Source organism: Bactrocera neohumeralis, chromosome 4 (assembly GCF_024586455.1).
Source record: "Bactrocera neohumeralis isolate Rockhampton chromosome 4, APGP_CSIRO_Bneo_wtdbg2-racon-allhic-juicebox.fasta_v2, whole genome shotgun sequence".
Lineage (NCBI taxonomy): Eukaryota > Metazoa > Arthropoda > Insecta > Diptera > Tephritidae > Bactrocera > Bactrocera neohumeralis.
The window spans coordinates 87,937,246-87,964,702 of NC_065921.1; the positions used below are offsets into that span (position 1 = coordinate 87,937,246).

General features: G+C 35.5%; 1 protein-coding gene across 1 annotated transcript in view; it reads right to left on the reverse strand.

Annotated features, from left to right (window-relative positions):
- Nucleotides 1-27,457, reverse strand: part of LOC126755612 (uncharacterized) — a 168,171-nt gene that overhangs the window by 16,017 nt on the left and 124,697 nt on the right. The window contains exons 6-11 of the mRNA XM_050468311.1: nt 25,391-25,463; nt 15,182-15,333; nt 14,696-14,903; nt 13,294-13,424; nt 7,402-7,555; nt 5,996-6,982 (exon numbers count right to left, since the gene is read on the reverse strand). Of these exons, the coding sequence (XP_050324268.1) occupies nt 5,996-6,982; nt 7,402-7,555; nt 13,294-13,424; nt 14,696-14,903; nt 15,182-15,333; nt 25,391-25,463 (1,705 nt within the window). The remainder of the gene's footprint in view (nt 1-5,995; nt 6,983-7,401; nt 7,556-13,293; nt 13,425-14,695; nt 14,904-15,181; nt 15,334-25,390; nt 25,464-27,457) is intronic.

Here is a 27,457-nt window from a genome sequence, read left to right on the forward strand (position 1 = left end):
TTTGCCAGCGCCGAGCAGTTGGCTCACAGCCACACACCGGAATGTATGGCTGCAGCGAGGAGAAAGAGACTGTTAACTGTTAACTAATACACACATGTGGACACACAACGAAGTGCCGTGTGTTGGACGAAATGCTCAATTTGTGAAAAGGACAGTAAAAACTGTGAATTGCTCGTTGTAAATATGCAAAATGCAAGCGATTCACAGACAATTGCTGCAAGCGCTGGGAACACTGGCAATGCTAGATACACACACATGAAAACAGTTACAACGGTATATGCGTATAACTACTCGTAACAGTGTATGAGATATTACAATAATTTGGCAAATTTTGACAAAAAGTCAAGTTGCTGCAGTGACTCTTGGCTGCGCTGTAGTTTGAGAGGCTAGCGCCTGCCTCTACATGCTGCTGACAAAAAGTACTCTTACAAGTAAAACTAAGGTGGTGTGTGGTGAGTTGAGGTGTGGCGAAATGCTGTTTGCATGCCATGGTAAGGGTAAATGTCATAAGTGCAAGCAGAATACAGTTATACAAGTATATCATAGAATTATTTAAGGTCATTGAGCGAAGTAAAATAAAAAAAATCTAATAAAATATTTCATTTTTATATGAAAAAAAAATTGTTGAACAAGGCTGTTTTTAACCCGAGGGAACTCATGCAACCTCTCATGGCTATTAAGCGAGGTAAAATCATTCTCAAAAACTAAAGTTCATTCTCTAAGTATGATAATTGTATTGCTTCATATTTTTATTCGTCTGCGGTTAATTTCGGAAACTGCTGAGAGCAGCAAATGCACTTAAAATGTCGGAAGTGGCTGCAAATGTATATGACAGTAGGGATAAAGTGGTAAAGAAAATGTTTAAGAAGTGACCAAGTACGAAAAACACACAGGAAAAAAAATCAAATAAAAATTTGAAAACTTCAATGAAATATGAAAATTATCAGTTTTGGGGTTATGTTAAAACACACTACTCAACATACATATCTGAGGGAAAAATTTGCTGCTGATGATGTCTAAGAAGCCTGTGTGCTATTTGTGGTGTACTGGAAACTAATTTGAGTGCTAGTCGAAAAAGTTTTTTCATATTTTGTCCAAAAATGTCGTTGCAGTCATGTATCTCCAGTGATCCAATCACATTGCGTCATACCATGTAGTGTTGGAGAGGTGAGATTTCAAGCTTCATTTCACAAAAGAATTAAATTTGCTGAAGTTGAAAAAAAGTTACAACTGTTCAAAAATGAGTGAAAATAATGAAGAAATTCGCTATATTTTAAAAATTTTGTATAAAAAAGGGAGCCACTAATGAAATTTGTGAAGTTAACGGAGACGATGCTGTATTAGTGCGTGCAGCACAACAATGGTTCGCTCCTTCCGTTCTGGAAATTTCGAAATTTCGATATACACTGAGGAGAGTTTTGCACTGATTGAATAATGTCTTTAGCGGAAAAATGTCAAAAGTGGTCGACCAGAATGGTACATATTCGTTTATTTATTTATTGTTATTAAAATAAAAAAAGTAAAAATTTAGTTTGAAATACGAAAAGACTTTTTCGACTACCCAGTATTTATAAAAAACTGTGCACCAAAAAATCAAAAAATTTTTCGCGGAAGACAACGCAGATTAACGAAAATCCACATGGACAAATGTGTGATTAATAAACCTTCTAATAATGGCTTGGAATTTAATATTTTTTTGCAAAATTTTTCCAATTAATTTTGGATTCATTGGACAATACTAAAAATATGTGGCTATCATTCAAAAGCAAAAAACAGCAAAATTACAGTACAGAAAGCAAAGTTCGAGCGAAAAATACCTTTTACAAAGAAATTTATGCCATTTTCATTTAATCAAAACCTTGACTTCGGCAAAAAAATACAATGTTTCAAATAACCTGCACATTGAAATCGTGTAAATATGTATAAGTGTGTTTACAAGTACGCACACATCGAAACATGTGCTGGGAAATAAAAAACAAATGATTTACCTAGTAATTCAAGTGAAATTCTTCAACAATTTCTCTTTTAATTAACGCAAAGTCAACACAGCAAACTTTTTTCCTCTTCACGCACACACACACATGCAATTTGTGTGCTGTTTGCACGCTGGTAGTGTGGTAGCTACAGACATTGAGTTCAAATACCGATGTACGTATGTACTATGTGTATATGTAGTAGTGCGCTTTCCAAACAATTACATTACTAATAAAATGTGTGTGTGTGTTAAAGGAAATCAAAAATAACGAAACTTTCCGAAAGAAATAAATTTAAAAAAAAATTATAAAATACATACAAACAGACTTTGAAGCTCAAGCACTTGCTAATTATCCGTAATTTTAAATAATTTAAGAAAATGTGTGATAAAAAAATTAATAATTATTTCATTTTGATCAAAAACTAAATAAAAAACTTAAAAAAAAAGATATTCATCAAAAATTATAAACAAACAAAAAGTAAAGTTTTTTATTTTCAAAATCATCAAAATAAAAAAAATTATATAATTTTTATATAAAAACATATTCATCAATTTTTATACATAAAAAAATCAGTAACTATAAATTTTTTACTCAAAATTTTTTATATAAAAATTTTCCTGAGAAATAAGAAAAAACTAAACAATAATTTTTTATCAAAACAATAGAAAAATATTTAGTTTCCATAAAAAAACTAAAATCATTTTATCAAAGTAAAAAAAAAAGTATTTTTATAAGAAAATTTTATATTCTTTAATTACATTATATACAAAAGTGTGTTATTGTTTTTATAAAAAAATATATTTTTATAAGAAAGCATTTTTTATTTTTATACAAAACTATACTTTTCAATATTTTCGAAATAAAAAAATAACAATATAATTTTGATAAAAAAAATTATTTCGTTTTTATTAAAAAAAATATTTTTCAACACTTATAATGAAAAAAATATAAAATATTTGTATCACAATAAAAAATATCTTTATAAGAAAAAACTAATATTTTTTAATTACATTACATAAAAAAAATATATTATTATTTATATCAAAGAAAAAAATATTTTTATAAAGAAATATATTTGTATACATTAATTTAAAAAAATGTTAAGCTTATGATAAAAAAATAAAATATTTTTATCACAGTATTATAAAAAAAATTATATTCTTCAATTACATTATATAAGAAATTTATTATTATTTCTATAAAAAACAATTAATTATTTTTATAGAAAAATATTTATTTTTGAAATTCTTACAAGTAAATACATAATTACATAATTTTGATAAAAAAATAAAAAAAATTTTTCAATACTTATCAAAAAAAATCCAAATAACAATTTTTTATAAAAAAATATATTCTCCAAACACTCATAAATAAAACAAAATTGTAATGATTATTTAATTTTTAAATTATTCAATTAATAATATTTTTAAAGAATATCCTTGAAACCTTTAAGAGGAAAAATAAACAATAATTTGTTTATTAAAATAAAAAAATATCCATTCTTTATAAAAAAATATAATCTTCAACTACTTATAAATAAAAAACAATAATTATTTCATTGTCATAATAATTATTATTTCATTTTGATAATTTTTGTTTTTAATCGTAATAAAAGAAAAATATTATTTAACTCTTATAAACATTAAATTAACAGAAAACAGATTTTTATATAAAAAAATATTTATTTTTATTAAGATAAATAAATAATAAAAAATATAAAAAAATCAATAAAAAACATATTTTTTAATTATTTAAATAATAAAAAACCAAACCGTTTTTTGCGTGGGATTAAAAATAATTACTTATTTTTTTTTTTGAATATATTAGTTAACTATTTTTAAATAAAAAATTAATAGTTTTTCATTTTGATAAACCAAATTACTAAATTTGTATAAAAAAAATTTTTTCAATACTTATAAAAAATGAAAAATAATTTCTTCTAGATTAAAAATAATAAACAAAAATTAAAAAAATATATTCCTCAATTGCTGATAAATAAATAAATCAATAATTATTTCATTTTGCAAAAAAATATATAATTATTTTGTAAAAAAAAAATAATGTCTTCAACTATGATACTTATATATAAAAAAAATAAAGTAATTAATTAATTTTGACAAAAAAAAATTAATTTTGATCAATAGAAAAATATTCGTCAATACTTGTAAACAAACAATAATGTTTTTTGTTTATTTTAGAAACGATTTCATGTTTTTAAACAAAAACGTATTCTTCAATTTATCAATAAAAATGGATAAAATTAAAACAATCAATAATTATTTCATTTCGATAAAAAAATAATTATGAAACCGACTATAAATAAAAACATATATTAAATATTTAATATTGGTAAAAAGTAATATTTAATTTGTTAAAAAAAAAACATTTTTTATTCAACTTTTTATAAATAAAAATAATAATAACTATTTAATTCTGATAAAAAAATGTACTCTTCAACTTATAAATAAAAAAAGATATAATTAAAAAACATATAATTAAAAAAAAATATTATGTTTTATTTTGATAAGAATATATGGAAATCACTTATAAACCAAAATTAAAAATTGTTAAAACTTTTATAAAAATATATTTTAATTAAGAAAAGCATAGCCTTTAGGCACTTATAAATTAGCAAACATTTAAGGTGAATAAGTGTAAGGTCCTCATAGCAGCCACAGTGTCACTTTGTAACACCGCCCTTCACATATACATATGCACATACAATATGTAAATTCAGATATGCACACACACACATGCACCGCTCCAATGAAGGATATATACAAATGCATATTAAGTGCCTCGGCAGCTTTGCTTTTGCCATTGAAAAAGGCGTGAGTGCGAGATTTTTTATTTCAATTTTATTTTTGCTGCATACACGCACATTTTAAGTATATATTACATGTACATATGTGTGTGCTGCAGAGTGTGCTTTGGTTTTTGAGTCAACGTTGACCTTTTGACATTAATTAATTTGTGCAAAAAACGCTGGCACGGCACAAGTGCGCACGGCGCCGCTGCTGCTCGATTGTGGTAATGGCAAAATTTTAATTGAATTTTTTAGCACTGCCGCCGGAGTGACACGGAAAGGTGCTCGAAAATGCAAATGAAAATGGTAGACGAGCGTCAGCGAAATTGTATATGTGTGTGTGATTTGAAAAAACAATATCACATGATTTACTTGCAGTTAAAGTAACTGAAATCAAATTCATAAAGACAAGAAGTCACAAATTATTTTTTTAGAATAAAACTGAATTGTTAATGAAAATTTATGGAGAAATTATTTTGTAAAGGGCATAATAATTTAGGCCTTTTGAGCATATGTACGGAGAGTCGAAAAAGTCTTTTCGTATTTCTAATCAAACTTTCACTCATTTTGTTTTATTTATACTAATGAAGAAATTAACAAATATCTCCAAATTTGGTCGAACACTTGAGGCCATTTTTCCGCTGGAGACATTATTCTATCAGTGTAAATCGAAATTTCCAGAACAGAAGCGAGCGAACAATTGTTGTGCTAAACGAACTGAACATTACGTCTCCGTAAACTTCACAAATTTCATGGGTGGCTTGCGTTGCATTCTTCCCTTTTTATACAAAGATTTCAAAATATAGCGAATTTCTTCATTATTTTCACTTTTGAGCAGCTGTAACTGTTTTTCAACATCCCCGAATTTATTTTTTTTTGGCTAAATGAACTTAAAATCTCACCCTTCACAATGTGATTGGTAGCACTGGAGATATACGACTGCAACGACATTGACAATATACGAAAATACTTCTTCGACTACCCTATGTATTGGTTACCCATTAAAAATGTAGTTAAGTTAATAAACTCTCGAATCAACTGGGCCTTCACTTCATTATCGTATGCGAAATGCTTTGGAGACTTGTGAAATCTGGCCACAGCAAAACAAACAGAATTTTAGCAATGCACAGCGCCACACATTGAATAAATAAACTACGCCCCCCTTCCCCCATACAATCTACTGTTAAAATATTAGCAATCAGTGCGCACTCACCTGCCGGCTGTATGTGATACCAACAGGGCTCGCTGTGGCCCATCGCATTGCTGGCAACGCACGAGATCGCGCCGAAACTATCGTACGAATCTATGTGGTAGCTGTAGACGTTGTTCAGCGGTGGCGCCGCTGGTGGCTGCGTGGTCATCGACACACCGGCCATTGGACGATGATGTTGTTTTTTGTGCAGCGCTGCCGTGAGTCGTTTGCGTTCGGCCAACTGAAATTGATTGCCATGTGGGAGCATGTCATGAGCGCCGCCACCCAACGGCCCACCACCACCGATGCCGCCAGCCATGCGGCCTTGCTGTTGATGTTGGTGCGCCGAAAATTGCTGCTGTTGCTGTTGTTGTTGTTGGTGTGTGTGCTGTGCGTGTTGCGGCTGCAGCAGTTGTTGCTGTTGTTGTTGTTGTTGTCGGTTATCCAAATGATTTTTATAAATCATATTCGAATAAACCATTTGTGTACGCGGCACGCTAGCGACCACATCGCCGCCGAGCCCCATATCCTCGTCGTCGTCGTCGTTGTTGCTGTTAGTGTTTTCTATAAATTCACCGTCATCGTACTCATCGACATATTGGTGGGGCGGCATTTGCTGTTCGTCGACATCTTCGAAACGAATGTTGGACCATGCGCTTCCGGCGACGTTGCCGCTGCCCAATACACTGGCGGCCGCCGCAACACGTCCATGTCGGCCGAGCAGAAATTTTTGCGCATGACCATGCTTCCGCTTGCTACGCTGATAATATCCGCCGGATGTGTGCCCTCCAGCTGCACCACCAACATCCGGATAGAGCAGTAGCGGCATAGCGGCCGGCGCCGTCGCCAACGTTGCGGGCAATTCGATGAGCCTCTCTAGTGAATTGTTGAAATGCCATCTGTAATTTAGATTATCAAGTGGATTCGAGTCCACTTGACACGTAATGTTGATGGTCTGCTTGAGGGCGGCGCGTATGGTCGTCGATTCGGCTTTGCATACGGGCGGATCTGCGGGCGAAACACATCAGAGATGATTAGATCGTTGGCTGAATTGCGTTGCGCTTGCGGCATAATTTTAAATATTTGCATACAAGTCACGTGTCTAATTGATTGTAATGACTAGCTTTGGGGCATAGACGTGGTTGTAAAATATAAAATAATGAGGGATTAAGTACATAAACAGGGGTTTAAGCGCAGTTATGTCGGCTTTTAGTTGCACGGATACAACAGAAAACATACACGGTGAGGAAAATTATTTTGAAATGGGAGTTTAAGTATTTGCAACATATGTTTGGCATTTTAGGGAAAGTTAGGCATAATCGCGGAGGTCAACTCCACCGAAAGTGCAAAGGCCAAGCCTCGCTACAGAGGAACCGCCTTTAGGATCATGGTAACCTCTACATCAGTTAGCATTTGCTTTCACTTACATTTCACATCCAAATAGACTTCATTGCTGGACACACTTCCTTGTATATTTGTGGCACGACAGAAGTACTGGCCGTGTGATATTTTCGAAATTCCTTGCAGCACGAGCGTCTGATTGGAGATGATAACACCGCGTGAGAGATGCAGCTGTTTGTCCTGGAAATATAGAAAAATATAGATATTTTAATGGAAATCATATATTAAGAATATATATATTTATATTTTTCCAAAGTTCCTAACGTTCCACGACCTCAACAAATTATAATTCAGTTTCTTTAATGCTAGAATTCGATTTGCCTTTAGTAACGGTCTCTTTCTTATAACTCTGCTTTAATTTGTTGTCTCCACGTACTCGCTGGTCTTCCACGTCTGCGACTTCTTTGAAGATTTCAGTCTAATGCTGTTCTTGTGATGTCATCTTGAGGCTTACGCAACGTGTACTGGATCCATTTTGATTTACGGCGACGAATGTCATTGTGGACAGGTGCGTGTTTAGACCTAAGAGTAGTCGACTCAGGACCTGGGGGGGAAGCAGAGTAAGAGGAAGGCCTCTACTCCATTGAAAAGACACGGTGAAAAAGGACCCATCTACACTCGTATCGTATTTAACTTCTCAGTCCTCTTAAGAACTCTCAATTAACTTCCTAGTGACAACGGAAAAAATTTCCCTGAAATTCTATTTGACTTTTTCGATAATATCCTTGGATAATGTTTCCATTAGTAAGATCTTCACGGAATACGTTTCCTGTGCAAGCGTTCCTGATAAATGAGGCTTCCCAAAGTAAAACTAAATGTCACCATTGGACAGAAATTTCAAATATATGTATTACTGGAAGAGCTTCTAATGAAAACGCTTTGACGGCTTGTCTTAGGATGCCTATTTGTGGTAAAAACCCCTACTGAAGCTGAACCTTGGAGTTCGGTATAGAAAGCTCTTATATCATTATTAACACATATTCGCTCTGGGGAATAAGACAGCAGGCAGTGAAAAAGCAAAAAACTATACAAAAACTAAAAAGAAAATGTGGAAAAAGTATAATGAAACTGAAATAAATGAGCTTTTAAGAGGTCACTGCTCAACCATATTAACCCAGACTGGGTGAACTATTTTTTCTGCTGATTGCGCCATTTACATTTTGTCATATTTCAAACACTTTGAAGCGTAAAATATCCATTTCGTACTTAAATCCTTGTCAAAGTCACTAGCAATCACCGCTGAAAGGACACCGACTCCTTTTTTCTTTTACCAAGCGCACTTTACACAAATATATTTATGTATGTATAAACAGCTTAGGATTGTTGCTGATGGATTGATGGATTAAAGGCATAAAAACTGGGTGAAATATTAGAAAAAATGGAAGCCACGGTTAGGAATTGCTACTGGCAGTGAAACCCTTTTCAAGTTTCCCACAAGCTACACAGACCCAACACCTGTCATGTAGCGGTTACTTAGCCCAATGACCATGGCCAGTAATGTATGCTGTCAACGAGTGAAACGTGGTGCAAAAGACGGGTGCAAAGTGAGCAGCAGCAACAGAGGAAAATGGGCAGAGCACACGCCAAATATCATCAACGCCCGGGTATAATGCTTTTTTGCAACACTAAGAGTGAAGTAAGTGAAGACCGAGTTGTGTGCGGTGCTTGCTGCTGTTGGAAGAGTATGGTAATCTCTATTTATAGCCACAAAACAAATTGCTTTCCATTCAATTTCTTCGAATTAGCATGACAATGTCTGCTGCAATATAGTATATATATGTGGTATGCATGTCCATAAGCATCCATATAAACAACACACATCCATCTAGCGGATGAGCACTGCACCCTAATCCAGTTGCGACTTTTTGCTGCGACTTCTTCCGCTGCTGCAACAAACACTGAAGTGCTGAGGCTTCAAGTGCGGTGAAGTATGCGAGCGGAGGAAGGCGAGTGATTGCTTTTGCCAAGCAACATGCAGCGACGAGCTCGAATGGAGGGGTTCCAAAGTAGCGAAGTAGTGTAGTGCAGGAAATACAAGCGTGGAAAGAGAATAGGCAAGTAATGGCGACAAAAAGACAGTTGCAAGTCGCAAAAAAGGGAGTACGAAAAAAGCTGAAAGGGTAACCAAGCGTAGCACTCGGTGATGGATGTGCAAGCCAGGACGAGAAAAACACTAGGCTGCAGGATAACAAACCGTTGCCACTGCACAACTGTATATTTACTGCATAGTGTGCGGAGTAATCCGTATATGTTTGTCTGCCTGCCTGCAGTGGCGAAGTCATACTGGTTCGAGACAACAACTACACCGTGTTGGCGGCTGAAAATCGAAGCAAATGTCAAACAAAAAATAAATACAACAACGGACTCGATCAGTGGAAAAACAAGCAGGGCAAACAAGGAAGATCAAATAGCGGAGCAGGCGAGTAGTCGAGTAGTCGAGCATCCTTAAGGCCTGAAGGCTGGCGATAGCTGCAAAAGCAGTGGGCGTGCGAAGACGGCGCAGAAGTGGCAAGTGCTTGTATGTGCTTGGGTTTGGGGCAGCCGCCCGGCACGTCAGCTGAGTGCCTTTATTTATTACTTATTTATATGCGCGCACGCTGCTGCATTGCATTATTTGCGAAGAGTAATGCAAATAAAGCCGGCATAAGAAATAATAATAATAAATCTTAAAAATGCGCAACAACAACAAATGCATTTGCACCTTCTGCTGTGTGACTGTCTGCTGGCGCGCTTGTATGCGGCACATAAACTGTTTACAGGCAAACAAATACGCATTAAAATGTGAGTCCACGCAGCAGCGCAAGCAGCGAGCTGCACATTTTTATGTTTATTGAGGAATTTTTAAAACATTTCTTCTTTCTCAATTCCATTTTCATGTGATCTCCTTGCTTATTTGCCATCAGTCTCCGGCTGAGTGACTGTCTGACTAGTCGCTGCTATAAGCGCATAGGTGTGGCAAGGAACAAATGCACCCACGCACACACAGACACACCTGCTGATGCCTCATATAGATGGATTTGATGAGTTTACAGATGAAATGATGTTTCCACATGCTGAGTGCCTCAGAGTGGTAAACAGGTACTTAAATATTTGCACTGCTACAAATGGGGGTAAGTGCGTGCAGCAGCATCCATATATACATATGTATATATATGTAGATGCATTAAAGTTTGTTTATATGTGTGAATGTGCAGATGCGTGCTTTACATAGCTAACGTGTAAACGAATACTTAAGAAGCATTAGTATAAGATTATGAGCCAATGTGGAAATTAAGAGAAAAATATACCATCTGATCAAAATTAAACCGGACTGTTCCATTAAAATTTTTAAATTATTTTTTTTCCGCTGGGGTCCGGAAAGATTTTCGTCTTACAGCATGGACTCCGATAAGGCAATGATCTGTTAGAACCGCTCCAAAACTAGAAAGGGCAAGACTTACTGAGGGTAACGAGCTTACTTGATCTCTTGCAATAAATCTTGGGCCAATAGTCCTTGAACCTATCCCAACGCTGACCAAGTTCCTGCGAAGTCCAGCTATCCAATAACACGAGGAGAGAGGAGCACCGACCCGAACCAATTCTACTGATAGCGGATCTAGGTTAATCTATCATCTTATCAACTTTCAGTTGCCTGCAATTCCGCTGTGGCCTGGCACCCATACCAGTCTTATGACAAAGTGGCCGCCTTCTAACAGAGCGGATTGTCATTTCTTTGAAGGAGGAAAACACTGTAATAATCAGAAAATCTGACTGAAGTTGATGGAGATTTCGTGACAATATACCCCACCCTCAACCTTACAACCAAGCTTTGATATATCCGTAAGGAAGCTCACTACCTCAGAGAAAAAGTCACTGGAGTTTGGTTTGACGACTTCAAAATCCAAAAGATCCGGTATAACTACATATATAAAGTCAAAGTGTGTGAAGTGTTCCGAATGTTCAAACATTTAGATACTCTGGTATTTTGTATGGCTCTCCACAACACAAATACTGTACAGAATATAATGGGTTTGATTATGATGACGTAGAGCTAGAGGACTACTTTCGACGACGGACTCTACTATATCCCAATAGCTGTTCAGTACATGGAAAACAATGATTTTTCTGCTTTCTCTTCGATATTAGGCTTTCATGAAAACTTTCTTTCTAGAGCGATCCCTAAATACTTCAAAGTATTTGCAGGAAGCAGTTTGATTCTTCCCATCTACAAGTATTTGAAATATCTCAGTTTTGTTTGATTAATGAGGCCGCTTTTTAGCCGAATCCATGACGAAATCAACCGAATCTGGTTGGAGGGTCTCTTGAAGCCCAACATTGCGAAGCCATAGCTAATGCCTCCTTTGGTTTCGCTGAGAGGACCGACGGCATTCGCATTTAACAGAATAATGGCGACAATATCGAAGGAAAAAGAGTACTTGAAAATCATCGCATTAGCATCAGAGAGATAGAAAAGGACATCATCTCTTATGGATCTCCTCAACATATTTTGGTTAATTTTCTAAAAAAACTGAATCTTTTGCAAGATCTATAGTAAAGATATTTAGTAAAATATGTGAAAATGTATCAGTCTGGGTCAAATTTGATCAGATGGAGTATGGTATCGCAATGAAGAAATTGAAGACGGTGGCTACAACATATCAGCTATTGTTAGACAAAAATATAAGTTGAGTGTAATGAGGCGCTTAGTACAGCTGAGAAGAATATCTGTGTAGATGCTGCAACTGAGGTGGTTCATTTAGTTTTTGTGGCAGAGTCTCAAGTGTCTCGATTTTATAGTATGGCTTTAAAACATAAAGCCTAAATAATATTCCCTGCTTTATTAATTTACGATTGAAGGACAACCAGCAGTCCACACAGTGAAAAAACGCTAATGGAACTAGCTCAGGACTAGTGCCGTCCGGCGAATTTTTACTAAGCATGGTGCTCACTTACTATTTTAAAGCAATAATTTTAAGTTTTTAAGAAAACTTTGAAAGAACAAACTATATTATTTGAACAACCTCACTTACTGTCCTTAAAGACATCGTTGTGAAGTCTTAAAACATATTCTCGAAGCAAAAAATGTGCAACATGTCGAAGGAATCCTTGCATGCTTCACTTAAATTCCAATTTAAAGCAAAGTCTGTTTCTTTATAATGAAGAATGCCTTGCTACACAATTACAATATGCAGTTACCAACGTTACACAGCCAACAACAACAATAGCAACAATGCGCCACATAAGCGAATGTGAAAGAATTGAAGTGCATATTAAACAGAGCCAGCAGCATTTTTATGTCTCAAGTGTAATTGTTGTTTTATTGGCGAACAACTTGTAAAAAACAAAAACAAAAACAATGAAAACGAACAAAGGACGACGACACTGTCAAGAAAAAATGAGGTGCCGGCTGAGAGGCGAGGAGCAAAATTGAAAAAGAAAGCTTTGAGTGCGCTAAAAAGGGTCACATATGTATACACGACGCAAGTGAAAAGGAGCCACAGCGCCTAGAAGCTCTCAAATGTACGAACACTACTTTTATTCGCTGTGTGTGTGTGTGTGTGTAAGTACGTTTTGTACAGACGTGATCGCATTGTTTCAGCGCGTCAATGAATTTTATGCTTTCTGTTATTGTGTGCCACACGCTAGCTGGCATTTTTGTTATTGTTTGTTACTGCCTTGTTGTCTTTGTTGTTGCTGTTGTTTCTTGTTGACTGGCGCTACTTGAAATTTTGTGAATATATTAAAAATGCATTGTGCTGCAGAAAGCCACACACAGACACATTGTGCTCCTGCTTGCCTGTGTGTGTGTGTGGGTGTATTAGTAGCGCGCTTTTGTTGCATGCAGAACTCTATGTCTGCTTTTGTTGCAATTCTCATGCGCTCTCGCACGACTATTTGCGTTTGCCTATGTATGTGTGTGTGTGTTTAGTATAACTTACATTGTGATACCACTCGACCCGGGTTATACCCGGATTCGCCTTTACATCGCACTCCAAGTAGACATCGGAGCCCTTTAGCAGGTTGTTCGGATCCAGAGGTGCGCCCAAGCGCAGCGAGACAATGGGTGCATCTGTAGGAGAAGAGCAGAAATATATTTGGAATTATAAAACGGTAAAATATATATATATGTATATTTATTTATTTATAATAAACTTGCAGCTTCTAATAAGATTTTTGTTGGCTTGATCTGCAATTTTGCTCGTGTCCTGCCTGTCCTTTTCTGCTCAATACTCAAATGTTTATATGGAAAACTTTTTCATTTGAAATCAAAGGGTTGTATGGAAAACTTTTTTATTTGACGAGATCTTTACACGAAATTTCTCACGGGTTATTGCTTAAGGCAGCCATATAATCTCCCTCCGAAGTAATTGTTTAGATCGGACTACTATAGCATATAGCTGTCACACAAAGTGACGATCAAAATGAGGTCCTTGTATAGAAAACTTTTTTATTTGACAAGATATCATAACGAAATTTGGCTTAAATTATTGTCCAAAGTAGCTGTATTATCTGCGAACAAATCGTTCAGATCGGATCACTATAGCTTATAGCTGCCATACAAACTGGCCGATCAAAGTCATGGAAAGGTTATTCAGCTTGCATTGTTTGTATTTATATTCATCTAAGTTAAGTTGTAAGTTTTCTTTTAAGAATTACATACATGGCAGCTTTCTCATAGGCGCAAGAGCTATGTTTCGCACATGCAACATTTAGTGGCAACACTTATTATGCATTAGCTAATTTAAAACAAGAGTACACTTCAATTCAGCAACGAAATTGATTTCTAACAACGTGCAGCTTCCAGCTCGGAATCCAATTAAAATTTACTCAAATCAATTAAAAACTTAATTAGTGCAGCGAAAGCTGCTTATGTCGGCGTAAAACCGACTGCGAATAAAGCTCGAGTAAGTGTTTATTATTACATAGTTAACTTACATTCGCATAAGTGCGAGGGCATAAATGCTTAAACACTTAGCTGAATGCATATGAAGCAAGTTATAGAATACGCGACTAAGTAAGAAAGTACAGGCACACACATACGCACGCATATATACGCAGGTATGCATGTGAAACTAACTGTACTTATGAAGTGCTCAGTTAATGTGAAGTGCAAGCGAGTACTCGCACTTGAATGTAACCAACTCGAGCGCAAAACTAGTTAAGCAAATGCACACACACATACACATAAACCTCCACACACACATACATTAATATACAGAGGCACCCATACATTGATATATGTGCTATACAAGCACACAGCATACACGTGTGCGGCTGTGTTTGCATGCAAAGCCAAGCATAAGCTCGCCTTAACAGTCGCCGAGTCGACAATTGACTTACGTGTCACATTCAGCACGCGCGAATCCTTCAAATACAATCCCATATTGCCATTGCTCTGAGCCGTCAACACGGTCGTATCGCCCTCGTGCAGCTGCTGCGACGTTATAGATGGATTTAATGAAATGGAGCAGACTACTTGACGCTCGTTGTCCTCGGGCACCGGTATAAGCATCAGCTCGGAGACGGTGGTGTTGCCATCACTGGAAGTCTGCAAAGATAAAATATTGAAGTTGAAGGATTAAAGATGTTCGCAAACGAGCTTTAGATCGTGTATGTGCATATGCTATGTCTATGAGACTATGTGTTAACAGCAAATATATATGAATGAGTTGTTTAGCGAATTGTGTGTGATCCAAGGTGGGGAATATTATCGCTGCGCAGTTGTAATTTTATTAAGACAACGTTCCAAGGTGGTTTCTATACTTTATTTTCACTTTACTTTTAAGAAAAATTTCAATAATGTCATTCCAAATATCACAAACTTACCGACTGTGTTGCTCCCTTGAGCACCTGCCCCGATTTTTTCCACACAATTTGTGGCGCTGGTCGTGCGCCCACTGCGGTGCAGGTCACATGTGTGCGCGTGCCAGCGATGAGCGCGTGATTTAGACCTTGCAGCAGCAAACTTAGTGGCGGTACTGAAATTTAGATAAAAAAGAAAGATATTTTATGAATGTGCTCAACGTGGCTTAAAATAAAATTTAAGGAATTATCAAAAATTAGAAAAGAAATTTGAAAGAAATATATTTTTTTTTATTAAATAGCGAAAATAAATAATATAAAATCAAAAAAAAATAATAATAATAAATAAAATATATAAATAAAATATAACATAAAAAAAATTATTTTACAAAAATTTCTTGTAAATAAATAAAACAATAATTTTTTTAATCTAATAATTAAATATTTTTTATTTAATTTTATATTTTTAAGATTTATGTATATTTTTTTTTTTTTATTTTTACTTATATAAAGTTCGTTTTAAATTAATATTTTTTATTTTAATTTTTTCTTTTATATATAAAAAAAAATATTTTACCAAACTTTCATTTAAATAAATAAAACAATATTTTTTTTGATATAACAATTAAATATTTTTTATTAAATTTTTTTTTGTTTTATATTTGTGTATTTTAATTTTTTTTTAAAAGAAGGTTTTTTTAAAAAAATATTTTTTATTTTAGTTTTATATTTTTTTGATTATATATATTTTTTTGCTTACATAAAAATTTTTATAAAAGCTTTATAATAATTTTTATTTACTGTTTTTTCATATTGTTTAATGTATTATGTTTTTAATTTTTTTATTTAAATAACGTTTTTTACTAATTAAATTTCTTTATTTTAATTTATATTTACTTATTATATTTTTGTATTCATACAAACATATAAATTTTTTTACTTATTTAAAGACTTTTATAAATTAGTAATTTTTATTTAATGTTTTTCTTAATTTATTTTATTTTATTTTATTTATGTATTTTTTTTTGCTTAACTGAAGTTTTTTCTTTATTAACATTTTTTAATTAAATTATTTTTTCTTTCAATCAAATTTCAAAGAAAATTTTTAATTAAAATTATTGATTATTTTTTTTTAATTTAAATTAAATTATTTTTAAGTTATTATTCTTTATAACTGCGCTGCTAATCTGTGACTTCGCAAACATACGTTCAGTCCACATTTCTTAAAATAATGATCTTTTTATATGTATGATAACAATGTAGCATACCTCGAGGCGTCTAACGTCTATACAACAAAAAAATATAGTATACATCAAGGCCCTATGCTCATCTGCAGCTTATGTGTGGTAATTTAATATATGTGTAATGTAATTTTAAATTTACTATCTATCAATAACGTTCAAAAAATAATGTGCGTTAAGTAATTTTAGAGAATAAAACGCAAAATAAAATAAAATAAAAAATAATTTTTAGTATTTTTTGTTGGGTTGCTTTATAGAGTTCCTGCTAATCCATAGATACGCAAACAGACTGTGAGCCCACATCTCATAACCAAAGTTAATTTCAAAAGCATGATAAAAATATAGCCTACTTCAAGGCGTCTAACTTTTCTACGGCATAATTCGCAAAATTCTTTCTAACCAATTTTAGTTGACGAAAAGCAAATTAAAGGAATAAATATGTTTAGACGTATGAAATTTGCATACGATAATAAAAATAGACAAATTTCTAAGCATCAGAATTAATTTTTATTTCATAATTATGTAAGCTTTATACCGAGTTGAACTTACAAACATAATTATATTGTTCAAAAACAAATTTTGTACAAATAAAGGAAAAAATATAGCATACATCAAGGCGCTTTTTCATTGACCGCATATATGTGAGCTTAGTACTTTGAAAAAGAACGCTAGATTTGGGCAAAGAGATCAACAAAGTCTTCCTGCATGTGTTCCTTCCTTCCTCTGAATTTTTGTATATTCACTACGTATGGTATTTACTTAAGACTCTCGACTTCAAATATTCGCTGCTTGTTCAGCTTGTACTAACAGCTTGTTACTATCAATTTCTGGTCTCACCTGAAATATCCTAATTTCTTATGCACATCTTCTGTCATGAAGCGTATATCTTTATATGCAAACGTTCGTATAACAGCCAAAGTAGAAAAGAATCAGAAAAGCAGGTGAAAGCGCTGAGCCTCAGCAGCGCATAAAAAATTCCAGCATTCGGCCACAGCTGCAAACACTGAACAGCTGAGCACTGGCCATAAATCCGGGGTATTATTTAACAAACTAATCTACATAGCCTAGACTTACGAATAGTATTTACCATTTACTTAGCTACCTGCCAATGCATTGCTTACGTAAGCATATAAGCTTATTTTCAGAAATGTGCAGGCACTTTATTTATGTGTTTGGCTCATAAACTACGCTATTCACTAGAGCAAATATATTGAACTACTAAAATATTAAATTTGCACTGGGGCGTACTGAACTATTCCAACTATATGCGCGCACGAATGTATGCAACATATTTTTAAAGTCGACAGCTGGGCGTTGCTGTTTGCAAACGAGAAATATAGGGTGATACAAGAGGTTTGTGTACACAAAATTTGTTTAGTGAAAAAAATTTAAAATAAAAATGAATTTAAATACATATTTTTCATGCATAAATAAGATTATAAAAATATAAAAGTGCAGTTATAACGGAAATTTCATATACTGTGGCAGGAACTGGAAATAAATATTTACGCAAAAGTTTGCTAAAGTGTAACACAACCTTTTCTCTGTGTCTGCATCAACTTGGTTGGCTGTAGTAAGCATACTAATGCCACACATTGCATAAATCTAGGCGCTGTGCCCTACTTTTACAGAAAAATATATATAAGCTGTCCATCACGCATTTCTTCATATATACATACATGCTATAGCTGCTTATGTTATTTGCTGACTTATTCGCTGCATTTGTGAGAGAAATTCAAGCAAATACGCCAGTCTTGATATGAATAGACAACTTACGTTAGCTTGGCTTTGCCTAGTATTTCTTTTTTCTCTGTATGCGTGCAAATATATTTCCTTGTTTATATGACAAATACAAAGCTTTGATTGTTTAACAACTGGCTGGCGCTTAATATGATTTGCTTTGAAGCATGCTGTAGCGATATGAGTGCGCTTAGTTCATTTCAGCTTTATAGCATACTTCTAGGCCTGCTGTTGTGATATAATTTTGCTTGTTTACTTTAGCAAATCCTCGAAAAGTTGTAATGAAATGGCACAAATTTATTGCACTATTTGTGGGGAATTATTTACGAGTTGGCAGTAAAGGGGCGGCAGATAGTGAGAGGCAGACAAGAGCGCCGCTTGCCTACAAATAGAGGGCGGTGAGTGCAGGAATTTTTGTTTTAGCTTGGATTGGAGGAAAATTGGGAGTAAAATGTGGGGTTTTGGTGGCTGCTGGGTAGTCTAAAAAGTCTTTTCGTGTTTTGTTAGTAGAAAAAGATAGGAAAAATGGCAAAAAGTAATTTGATTAGAAATACGAAAAGATTTTTTCGACTACCCAAAATAAATAAAATTGTGCTACCTTCCACGAAAACTCTTTGAGTAACTTATACGGCTTATTGACAGGCAAAGCGGAAACGGAAGTGAAAACAATGCAGTACAAAATCAGATAATAGAGAAATAAGCAAACTAACGAGCGCAAATTGGCTTGGGGCCACCAATGCGCACTAATTATTGGTAATCACGCGTGCCGCATGCGAGTGACATCCAATCACAATCAGTTTTTGAGCGCAAAGATGCACTTCAGGCGCCAAAGCGGCAGTTGGAACGTGCAATTAGCACTGTGGCGCGCTGCCGGCCGCTGAGGCTGATGACTGCTGCGTTTTCGCGCACTCCACTGTCGTTAACGTGTTGCAGCGATGTCACGTATGTGACGGCGTGCGCGGCATGTGCCACAAAAAGGGCGCATAAATCAGCGCAATCACAATCAGGGTGACGTGGCACTCAGAAATATTGCTTGTGTTGAAGAAAATAGGAATTGCATTGGCACAAAGCAATACAAAGCAGATTTCAGCGCTGTTGCTGTTGTGCGCTAACAACAAAAGCGTGCAATTTGTGCATATTTTCGCATTAGCGAGCCGATAAGGTCCACATTGCCACCATCAGTGCCACCACCAGCAACACTGCGGCATGTGTAAGCGTGCGCGCTTGTATGTATGTGTGTGTGTGTGTGTGCGGCGCGCTACCGTCCCTTTTGTACGACTTTTAATTACAGTCACGCGCTAGAAATTATGCAGGCATTCATCGCGTCTTGCCTGCTTATTGCTTGTTACTTATCATTGATGTGCTTTGTTCGTTGCCTACTTGCAGGGGTGCGCACCCCTTGTGCGCTGTTTTCATGTCGGTAATTGAAAAGTGTGCTGTTGCCGTTGTTATTATTATACATGTACTGCACTTTCTTCTCCGTTTGATTTGCCAATTGTAAGGCAGTCTGCTTGTGCGCTGTGTATTTGTGTGGCGCTGCCGCGTTTGTGGCATGAAAACAAAAGGCCGCGCTACGATAAGTGACAGGTGTGAGTTGAGCAGCGTGTGATATGCGAAAGGCAGCGGACAGCACGAGTGCGCGCACGTTCAGTCATTGTTGCGTCATTCGCGTTACGTAAACACCATTTTGGAGTGCTGGCGCTGCTTTCAATTCTAACTTCTTAATCACTATTGTTGGTCGCCACCCTCATTTGCTGCCAATCACACGCTGACTTTGTGTTTCTTGGCGCTGCATTTTGTCAATTTACAAAGGATTTTGGCACGCCACCAACAACACGCACAAATTAGTGCCACACTTCCGCCGCCCCGCTGCTTCCGCTTGCCGTCGCGACCCACTACTTCACCGCGCTTTATTTGCTGCTTACAAATCATGCACCCACATACACACACACAGAGATAAATAAAGCCTGATAAAGTCAGCAAGCGCGCACTTGCTTATTTGCCTTTGTTTTGCGCTTTCCAATTTGGTCTTTTGTTTATTTCGTAGCTTTTCTTATTTGTGCTTCCGCTTGGTGCTTTTGTCTTGTTGTTGTCAAAAGTTAAATGTTTGTCAAATCGCGCTTTAATGTCTACAATTTTCCTATTTAATCTCTCAACTTGACTTCTGTCAAGATTTTTGCGCACAGCACAGCTCACTCATGTCAATCAACGGCTAGGAAGGAGTTTTTCAAATAAAGCAGCTTTTGTAATTTGAAAGCAAGAAGTGGTAGGAAAGAAGCAACGCGACATATCTGGCCTGCCTTAAATAGCACTCAACACAAGTATTTTGAATTGAGATAATATGCTAGATTGACTTTTTGTCTAAAGCTTAATTGTTAGGCCCATAATTCGTACAAAAGCCGCCTGAAAGTATGCGCAAATAAAGTCGAGCATCTGCAGAGTAATATTTTTGAAAAACTCGCTAAATAGCAAGCAAATAAGCTGAAGCATACTTTTGGGTGCTCTAACTAGTCTGTGTGGCAGACAAAAGCACTTCGGAAATAAAGCCGAAGTTAAGTACAAAAATTGGGGTTTTGAAGAGACAAAGATTGTTAAAAACTGAAGAATCGTGTGCTTATACATAATATGCCATATAGTGTGTTGAATGAATATTTAGGCATGACCGCCTAAGACGTATGCCAGCATACGATCATATTTTGAAAATTGTTATAACCAGAAATTATATAAATATTTCCTTGAATTTTTAAAAAGGTATAAAACATTAGAACTCCAGCTTAGGATACTTCAGTTTGTTTGAGACTCACTTAATACCTTTAGCAATTCGATAGGAGTGAATTAGTCGTATAAACTTCAATTGTATATCCTGAACAGGATATATTAAGTATGACACGAAGTATGTAACACCCAAAAATAAACGTCAGAGAGCCTAGAAAGTATATACCATATATACATACATAAATATACATATATATAATTGATTAATATGAGAAGCTGAATCGAACCTCAGTTTTTGAGAAATCGACCAGAGATTTTGTACACGCCCTATTCTTACTAAGACGCGGCTTATGTGTGAGCACCGCCTATATGGAATCTCTATAGCATATAACTGATATATTAACTGAATAATCGGAATCAAGCGCTTACATAGAAAGCTTTGTCATTTGATGAGATATCTACAAGAAATTTGGCATGGAATATTACCTAAGGCTTCGGTATAATATACGAAGAAATTGTTAGGATTGGACCACTGTAACAGATAGCTGTCATACAAACTGAGCGATCGGACTCAAGCGCTTATATGGAAAACTTTTTCATTTGTAAAAATATCTTCAAGAAAATCGGCTTGGTTTATTTTCTTAGGCAATAATGCAATCTCCGAAGAAATTATTAGAATAGGACAACTATAACATATAGCTTTCATATAAATTTACCGAATCAAGATAAATATCTTTTTATACTTTTTTATGATATAAATAGTGCACTTGTGAAGAGTATTATAGCTTCGGTGCAGCCGAAGTTAGCCTTTTTTCTTGTTTTTATAACAAGCTGAAAAGTAAGCAACTATTTACTCGATAGCTCACTGCATGTACATATATATCGTCATCTAGAATGCAAAATAACGAAACATCACTCTTCAAAAGCTTACAGGCGAAGGAAAAACGATATAACAAAAAACATTAATATTGAAAAAAAAAATTAGTATTGGTTATGAAATGGTTATATATTACTTATATATTGGTTATATATTGGTTACATATTGGTTATATTTCACAGAGGAAGCAGGAAATTTTTTGCTATTATATGTAATATGATCTACTGAATCCTATGCAATAAAAAACTCAATTTCGTTTTTTTTGATGATACGTTGCTTTGCATTTCAGGTGACGATATACACGTGCAACTTGCAATTAATATAGTTGCTTTTAGGCGCAACAAGAATTTAGTGTTAATCTGTAAAGCGAAATTCGTAAATCGAAATTTAACACTGATAGCTTGTTACTTAAGCAAATATGTGCAATAACTAGTATATACTTTGGATACCAAGGACTTAAGCCGCAACCAGCTGTTTGACATAGAAAAATCGTTAGCAAAAATTCTAGAAAATTCAACACTTTTTACATCCAAGTTTATAATGTATTTTGCATTACTCAATTTTCCGCATTTTTTCAACTCTTTCTGCCAACTTAAATAGTTTCGCTTTAAAATATATAATTTTGTTACAGCAAAAGTCATTTTGCCACTAAGTTAATGCATATATTTATATGTATGTATACTCATGTAACTTCTAGAATTGCCACTTAACCCAAAAAGTAACCGCTTGTTTTTGTAGTACAACTTAATTACGCTGCAACCCGAAAAATTGGGCGCACGCTACATTGACACATATGTTTTATGCGACTCGTATGTATGGAAATGAGATCACACACACACGTGCATACTTAAATCAATAAGGCAGTTGTATGCCGTAGATGGCCATAAGTCAACAAACAGCTCTTCGTGAGCATATTTTTTATGTTTCGACATAAATCTCGCAAGCCTACATAAGTACAACGGTTTACTGCTCGCTGCTCACTTTTTCCACAGTTTCTTACTTTCATTTTTTTACGACTCTCTGCCCAGTATCCCTCAGCGACATGGCAAATAATTAACTTTGCCTACATTTCCACTTCCTCGGCGTGTTCCTGTGACCAAACTGGGCACTGGCCTTGTCCGACATGTTCTTCCACTCAACTGTACCACTTCACCACACACACACACACACATACCCAAACTTTTATTTGTACGTTTGTTGACCGGCTATTTTATGTTATTACCAATTCTGTAGTTGACATTTATGTGCCACTACTTAGCATACAATTGCATGTTTAGTCCATATGAAAGCAAATGTACACTTGGCACTGGCAAACACACGACCACACACAGACACACACTTGCAAACTTATTAGCATTCGCAGCGCATTTGTGTGTGTGTGTGTGTATGTGTACTTGTGGTTGCAGGGGTAGCGCAAATCTGCAAAAAGGCCACCTGTACTTTAATATGTGCGGGGTAATTAGCAATGAACGCAATTTCAAAGGGATTTTCCGGCATCATAAACCAAGTCAACGCACATTCGCTCAAAGCAAACGCAAGGGGAGATTATGCAGAGCATATACGTACATACATACATGATCATATGTAATTCATATATATAATCGTATATGTGTTAGAGTTTGAGTAAGTATGCATGCTTGTTCAGCTGGAAAATGCAGAAGAAAATGAGCTTTAGCGAATGCTATTAAAAATATCCTTACGTCAATGCGAATTCGTCATGGAAGTAGCTAAGTATATGTTTATGTGGAATCCGGTCTCATATTATATATATGTTATTAAAGAGATATTTGCTCAAGCGAACAGCTAATGGCGACAAAATGTTGCATTTGTGGTTTTGTCAATATCAGTTCGTGAACAGTTCGCGGAAAGCGTTTAATAAAAATACTTCAAAAATAAAATACGAATACTTCATTCAGTTCAAGAATTCACGCTGAGTTGTGAACTATCACTACACTAATCATACATCTTTTCAAAGCGAAGACACGAACCGAAAAAGAAGAAACCAGCAGATGCAGTTCCTGTCTCTTTCGGTTCGTGTCTTAGCTTTAAAAAGTTCACACAATACTTTAGACGGTTCTGAAGTACAGTTAGATTTAAAATTTGCTTTTTATCAGTAATAAAGATATAAGTTTGATTTTGACAGGCAAGCTCCACCCTTAGTTATTTTCTTTGACTTTATTTAAAATTTTTCCTCGGTCGATATGTAAACCCTTCAGTCTCTTGTCAACTGCTTATTTAGAGTTATATTGAAAATTATCTACAAATTAAGAAATATATGAGTTCGATTTTTGAGCTATTGATACAAACTGATCGATCAAAATCCAAATAAAGATATATTTATACCTTTTAATGCTACAAGCAGTGGAACTTTGTAAAGTGTTATACCCGGTTATAACCATACAGCCGAAGTAAACAAATTTTATGCACTTTTGAAAAGGTTGAAAGGTATGTAGAGTGGCTGTCTAAGGACGCACAAAGCCCTTTAGAGATCCCATTGTGATACTGCCGAGGACTAAAATCCCCTCACTCAATTGTATTCTTTGTGAACCACCCTGTGATTGTGAGGAATTTCATTAGTATGAACAGCTTTAACCGTCTGCATCTTAACAGCTTCTACAATCGTCAATATACGGTGTTCCCAGTCTGCTGGCCTGTCTGTTGGCCTGTCTGTCAATTAGACAGTTGCCTACTAGCACTCCTACTAGAGTTCCAAAATCAGAACTTCTAAATTTTAAAAGCCGCCAAGTGTGGCCCATATTCCATTCATGCCACGTTTTCCTGCTTATTGGGCAAGTCAGGGATTGACTCTACCGAGACTCAGCCATATTTAAAACATGTTTATCAATTAAATATCTTCAAGTAACCAGCGCCATTAAATTCCTTCTTTGTCGGAGTCTAATTGTAGGTTAGTGCCTTTTCTGGCTCATTCATCTACTTCACAGATATCAGGGATATCACTATGTCTTGGAACCTATGCAGGTTTATCGTGAGATAAAGCGTTAGATTTACTAAGAGATCAAGGCAGAGAGGACACCACCTCCCAATAGGTTTGGAACCATCCATTTAGATACTTATTCCTGCGCCCTTGCCTACCTAACCCTTTATCAGTCATCTCTGAAAGGTAAGGCGATATTAAAGACCAAATTTAGATTCAACTCTGCAGGATTTTGAAAATAGTAGATGGAGGATTTTGGTATCTAGTTTTGCTGAAGAGATTATCTAGTTTGAATCCATCCATATAGATGCTCATCTCTAATGTCGTGTCCTACTCAACCCTTTTCCATCCTGCTCTGGTAGATAATGTAACATTGGTTAACAAATTTTAATTCAATTTTATAGGATTTCGAAAATCGGGAAACGGGAACTTATGAACTATATTAGAAAGCCGCTTGTTAGCGGCACCTAATGGGAGGATTCCCTCAATCTACGAGCTCACTTCACTGCCAGTTGCTCACAAAACAAATCTGTTGCCAGTAAGTGTTGGGAATAAGTACATGTGGTGATAGTTCCAAGAAAAAATATTTCTCAATATTTTCGTTGGGGTTTTGGTTCTTCCAGGTAACAAAATATATATAAAAAAAATTAAAAAACATTTTGTTCAATTCTTCACAGTAAGTATGAATAATTTAAAGAAATGAAAATTATATTTTTGCTACTCACAGTTCATGTCCAGCACAACTTTCCTCGTCAGAGCCGCCACAACATGTCCGTTACTCGCTTGGCACGTGTAAACCTGTGGAAAGAAGCAGAGAGTTCAATTTAGAGCAGAACAGCAGGAAATGAAGAGCAGCGTCATACACACATACGAGTACAAACGAACCCGGCTAGATATTAATAACGGTAATAAAGCACGAGCGGCCTAGAAAAGCAAACGAAACGCGTTGCCACCTCGCCCAAAGTCATTATTTGTGGTAATTATATGATGGTCGAAGCGAACACGCAAACGATTGAATGTTCCCACGCAGTGAGCATGCCAATGCATATGTGTATGTATGTATGTGTGTATGTTGACGACACTCAATCACATGACTTGGTTGCATTTTCGAATTATTAGTTAATGCTTATTAATCGGTATGTTGGCGCCATATCGTCAACATATCGCAGGTAATTAGTTAACCACAACCAAACACACACACACAAATATGTGCACGCACACAAGCGTGGAAAAAGCGTACACAACCAAATGTTTTAATTAAGTATATTAAGAGACGAAAGTAAATGAGAAATTACTATTGAATCAAATTGCTTAATATATTATGGTAATTTCAATGCGGCAACAAAAGAGATCGGCCGATAAAGCGCGTCACAGCAGGGGTGCGCTGCTGGACTGACAGCGAAAGGGTGAGCATTGATTAGCCGGCGCTGCAGCGCTGATTTGGTATTATATAACTGAGCATGAAGAATGGAGTGTAAATACTGCCTACATTGAGTGAGAGCGGGTGAGGAGAGTAGCTCACGCAGTGGAAAAATTTGTTATAAAACAAAATTTTTTTGATATTTGTAAGCTTTGGAGCAGAATTAACGAGATCTGTTGTGCGCTGAATAACTTCATAGCAAGATTGCCAGGCGCTATGGCATTCAGCGCCTTATTCAGCTACATTGCTCTTTATTCAGCAACATTTCTCTTAAGCTGAATAATATCTGAAAACGTGCAATCCTGTGAATTTTGCAAATCTTCCTTTATACAACTCAACTTCAATGTCAAAAAACTTAAAAGCATGTTTTCATTTCTAATAATCTCCCCCCAAGTTGCCTGAAAACTTAAAATTAAGTGAACCAACTTGTCTTTATAAAACAGCAAAATTTGCTATTAAGCATTTTGCCGCAAGCTCATTTAAATGCCACATCCCGTTAGAATGCGGCACAGTTATTGTACGCAACTATTCCTGACATAATACGATAATCCGGCAGAAACTTTTCCATGGCTGCGACGCAACTGCGAGCCAAAATTTGCGCAAACTTATATGAAACTTACAGCAGCAGCGGTAGAATCTTAAAAGCTTTGCCAGCCTTGTATAAATAGCTGTTTTCTTCACCGAATTATGTTTGTTGCACGTTCGTAAGCGCACAAATAGTTTCACCTGCAACTTGGCGGCGTAAAGTTTTTGACAGAGGTAAACACTTTGCCGATTCTCAGCACATGGCAAAATCTGTTTGTGTTGCCGAAAACGCCGAGATTTATTAGAAATGATTTTGCTAAGTGCCTTTAAATGCAATTCGAGCTGAGGCAAAGAAATATTGAAAAGTTGTTCAACTAATGGGGAGCGCATTCATTTTGGAAAATAGTGCAATTCGCAGGAGATAGAACCACGAACTGTATGAACTATATGAAGACATAGATATAGGTAGTTAGGCGCATAAAAATTCAACGAATTCGCTGGTCAGGACATGTCGTTTGGATGAAAGATGATGCTACAGAGTAAAGTTCCTTCAACACGAAACCGATGGGTGGACAATGGAAGTAAGGACGGCCACGTATCCATTGAAACGACCAAGTGTAGAGCGGCCAGAGTCATAATAGAATATGGTTCTGATTAACCTGCTAATCTGTATAACATAACTTTGAACTACTTTTGAACTACTCTGATAATATAACCCTTCAAAAAAGAAGGATACTGTTAATATAAATGGTAAAAAAAGAACATTGTGATGTAAAAATGAAATGATCCAATGGATTTTTATCAAAATGGGTTCTGGTTTTTTGTTATGTGGATAATTTTATACTGT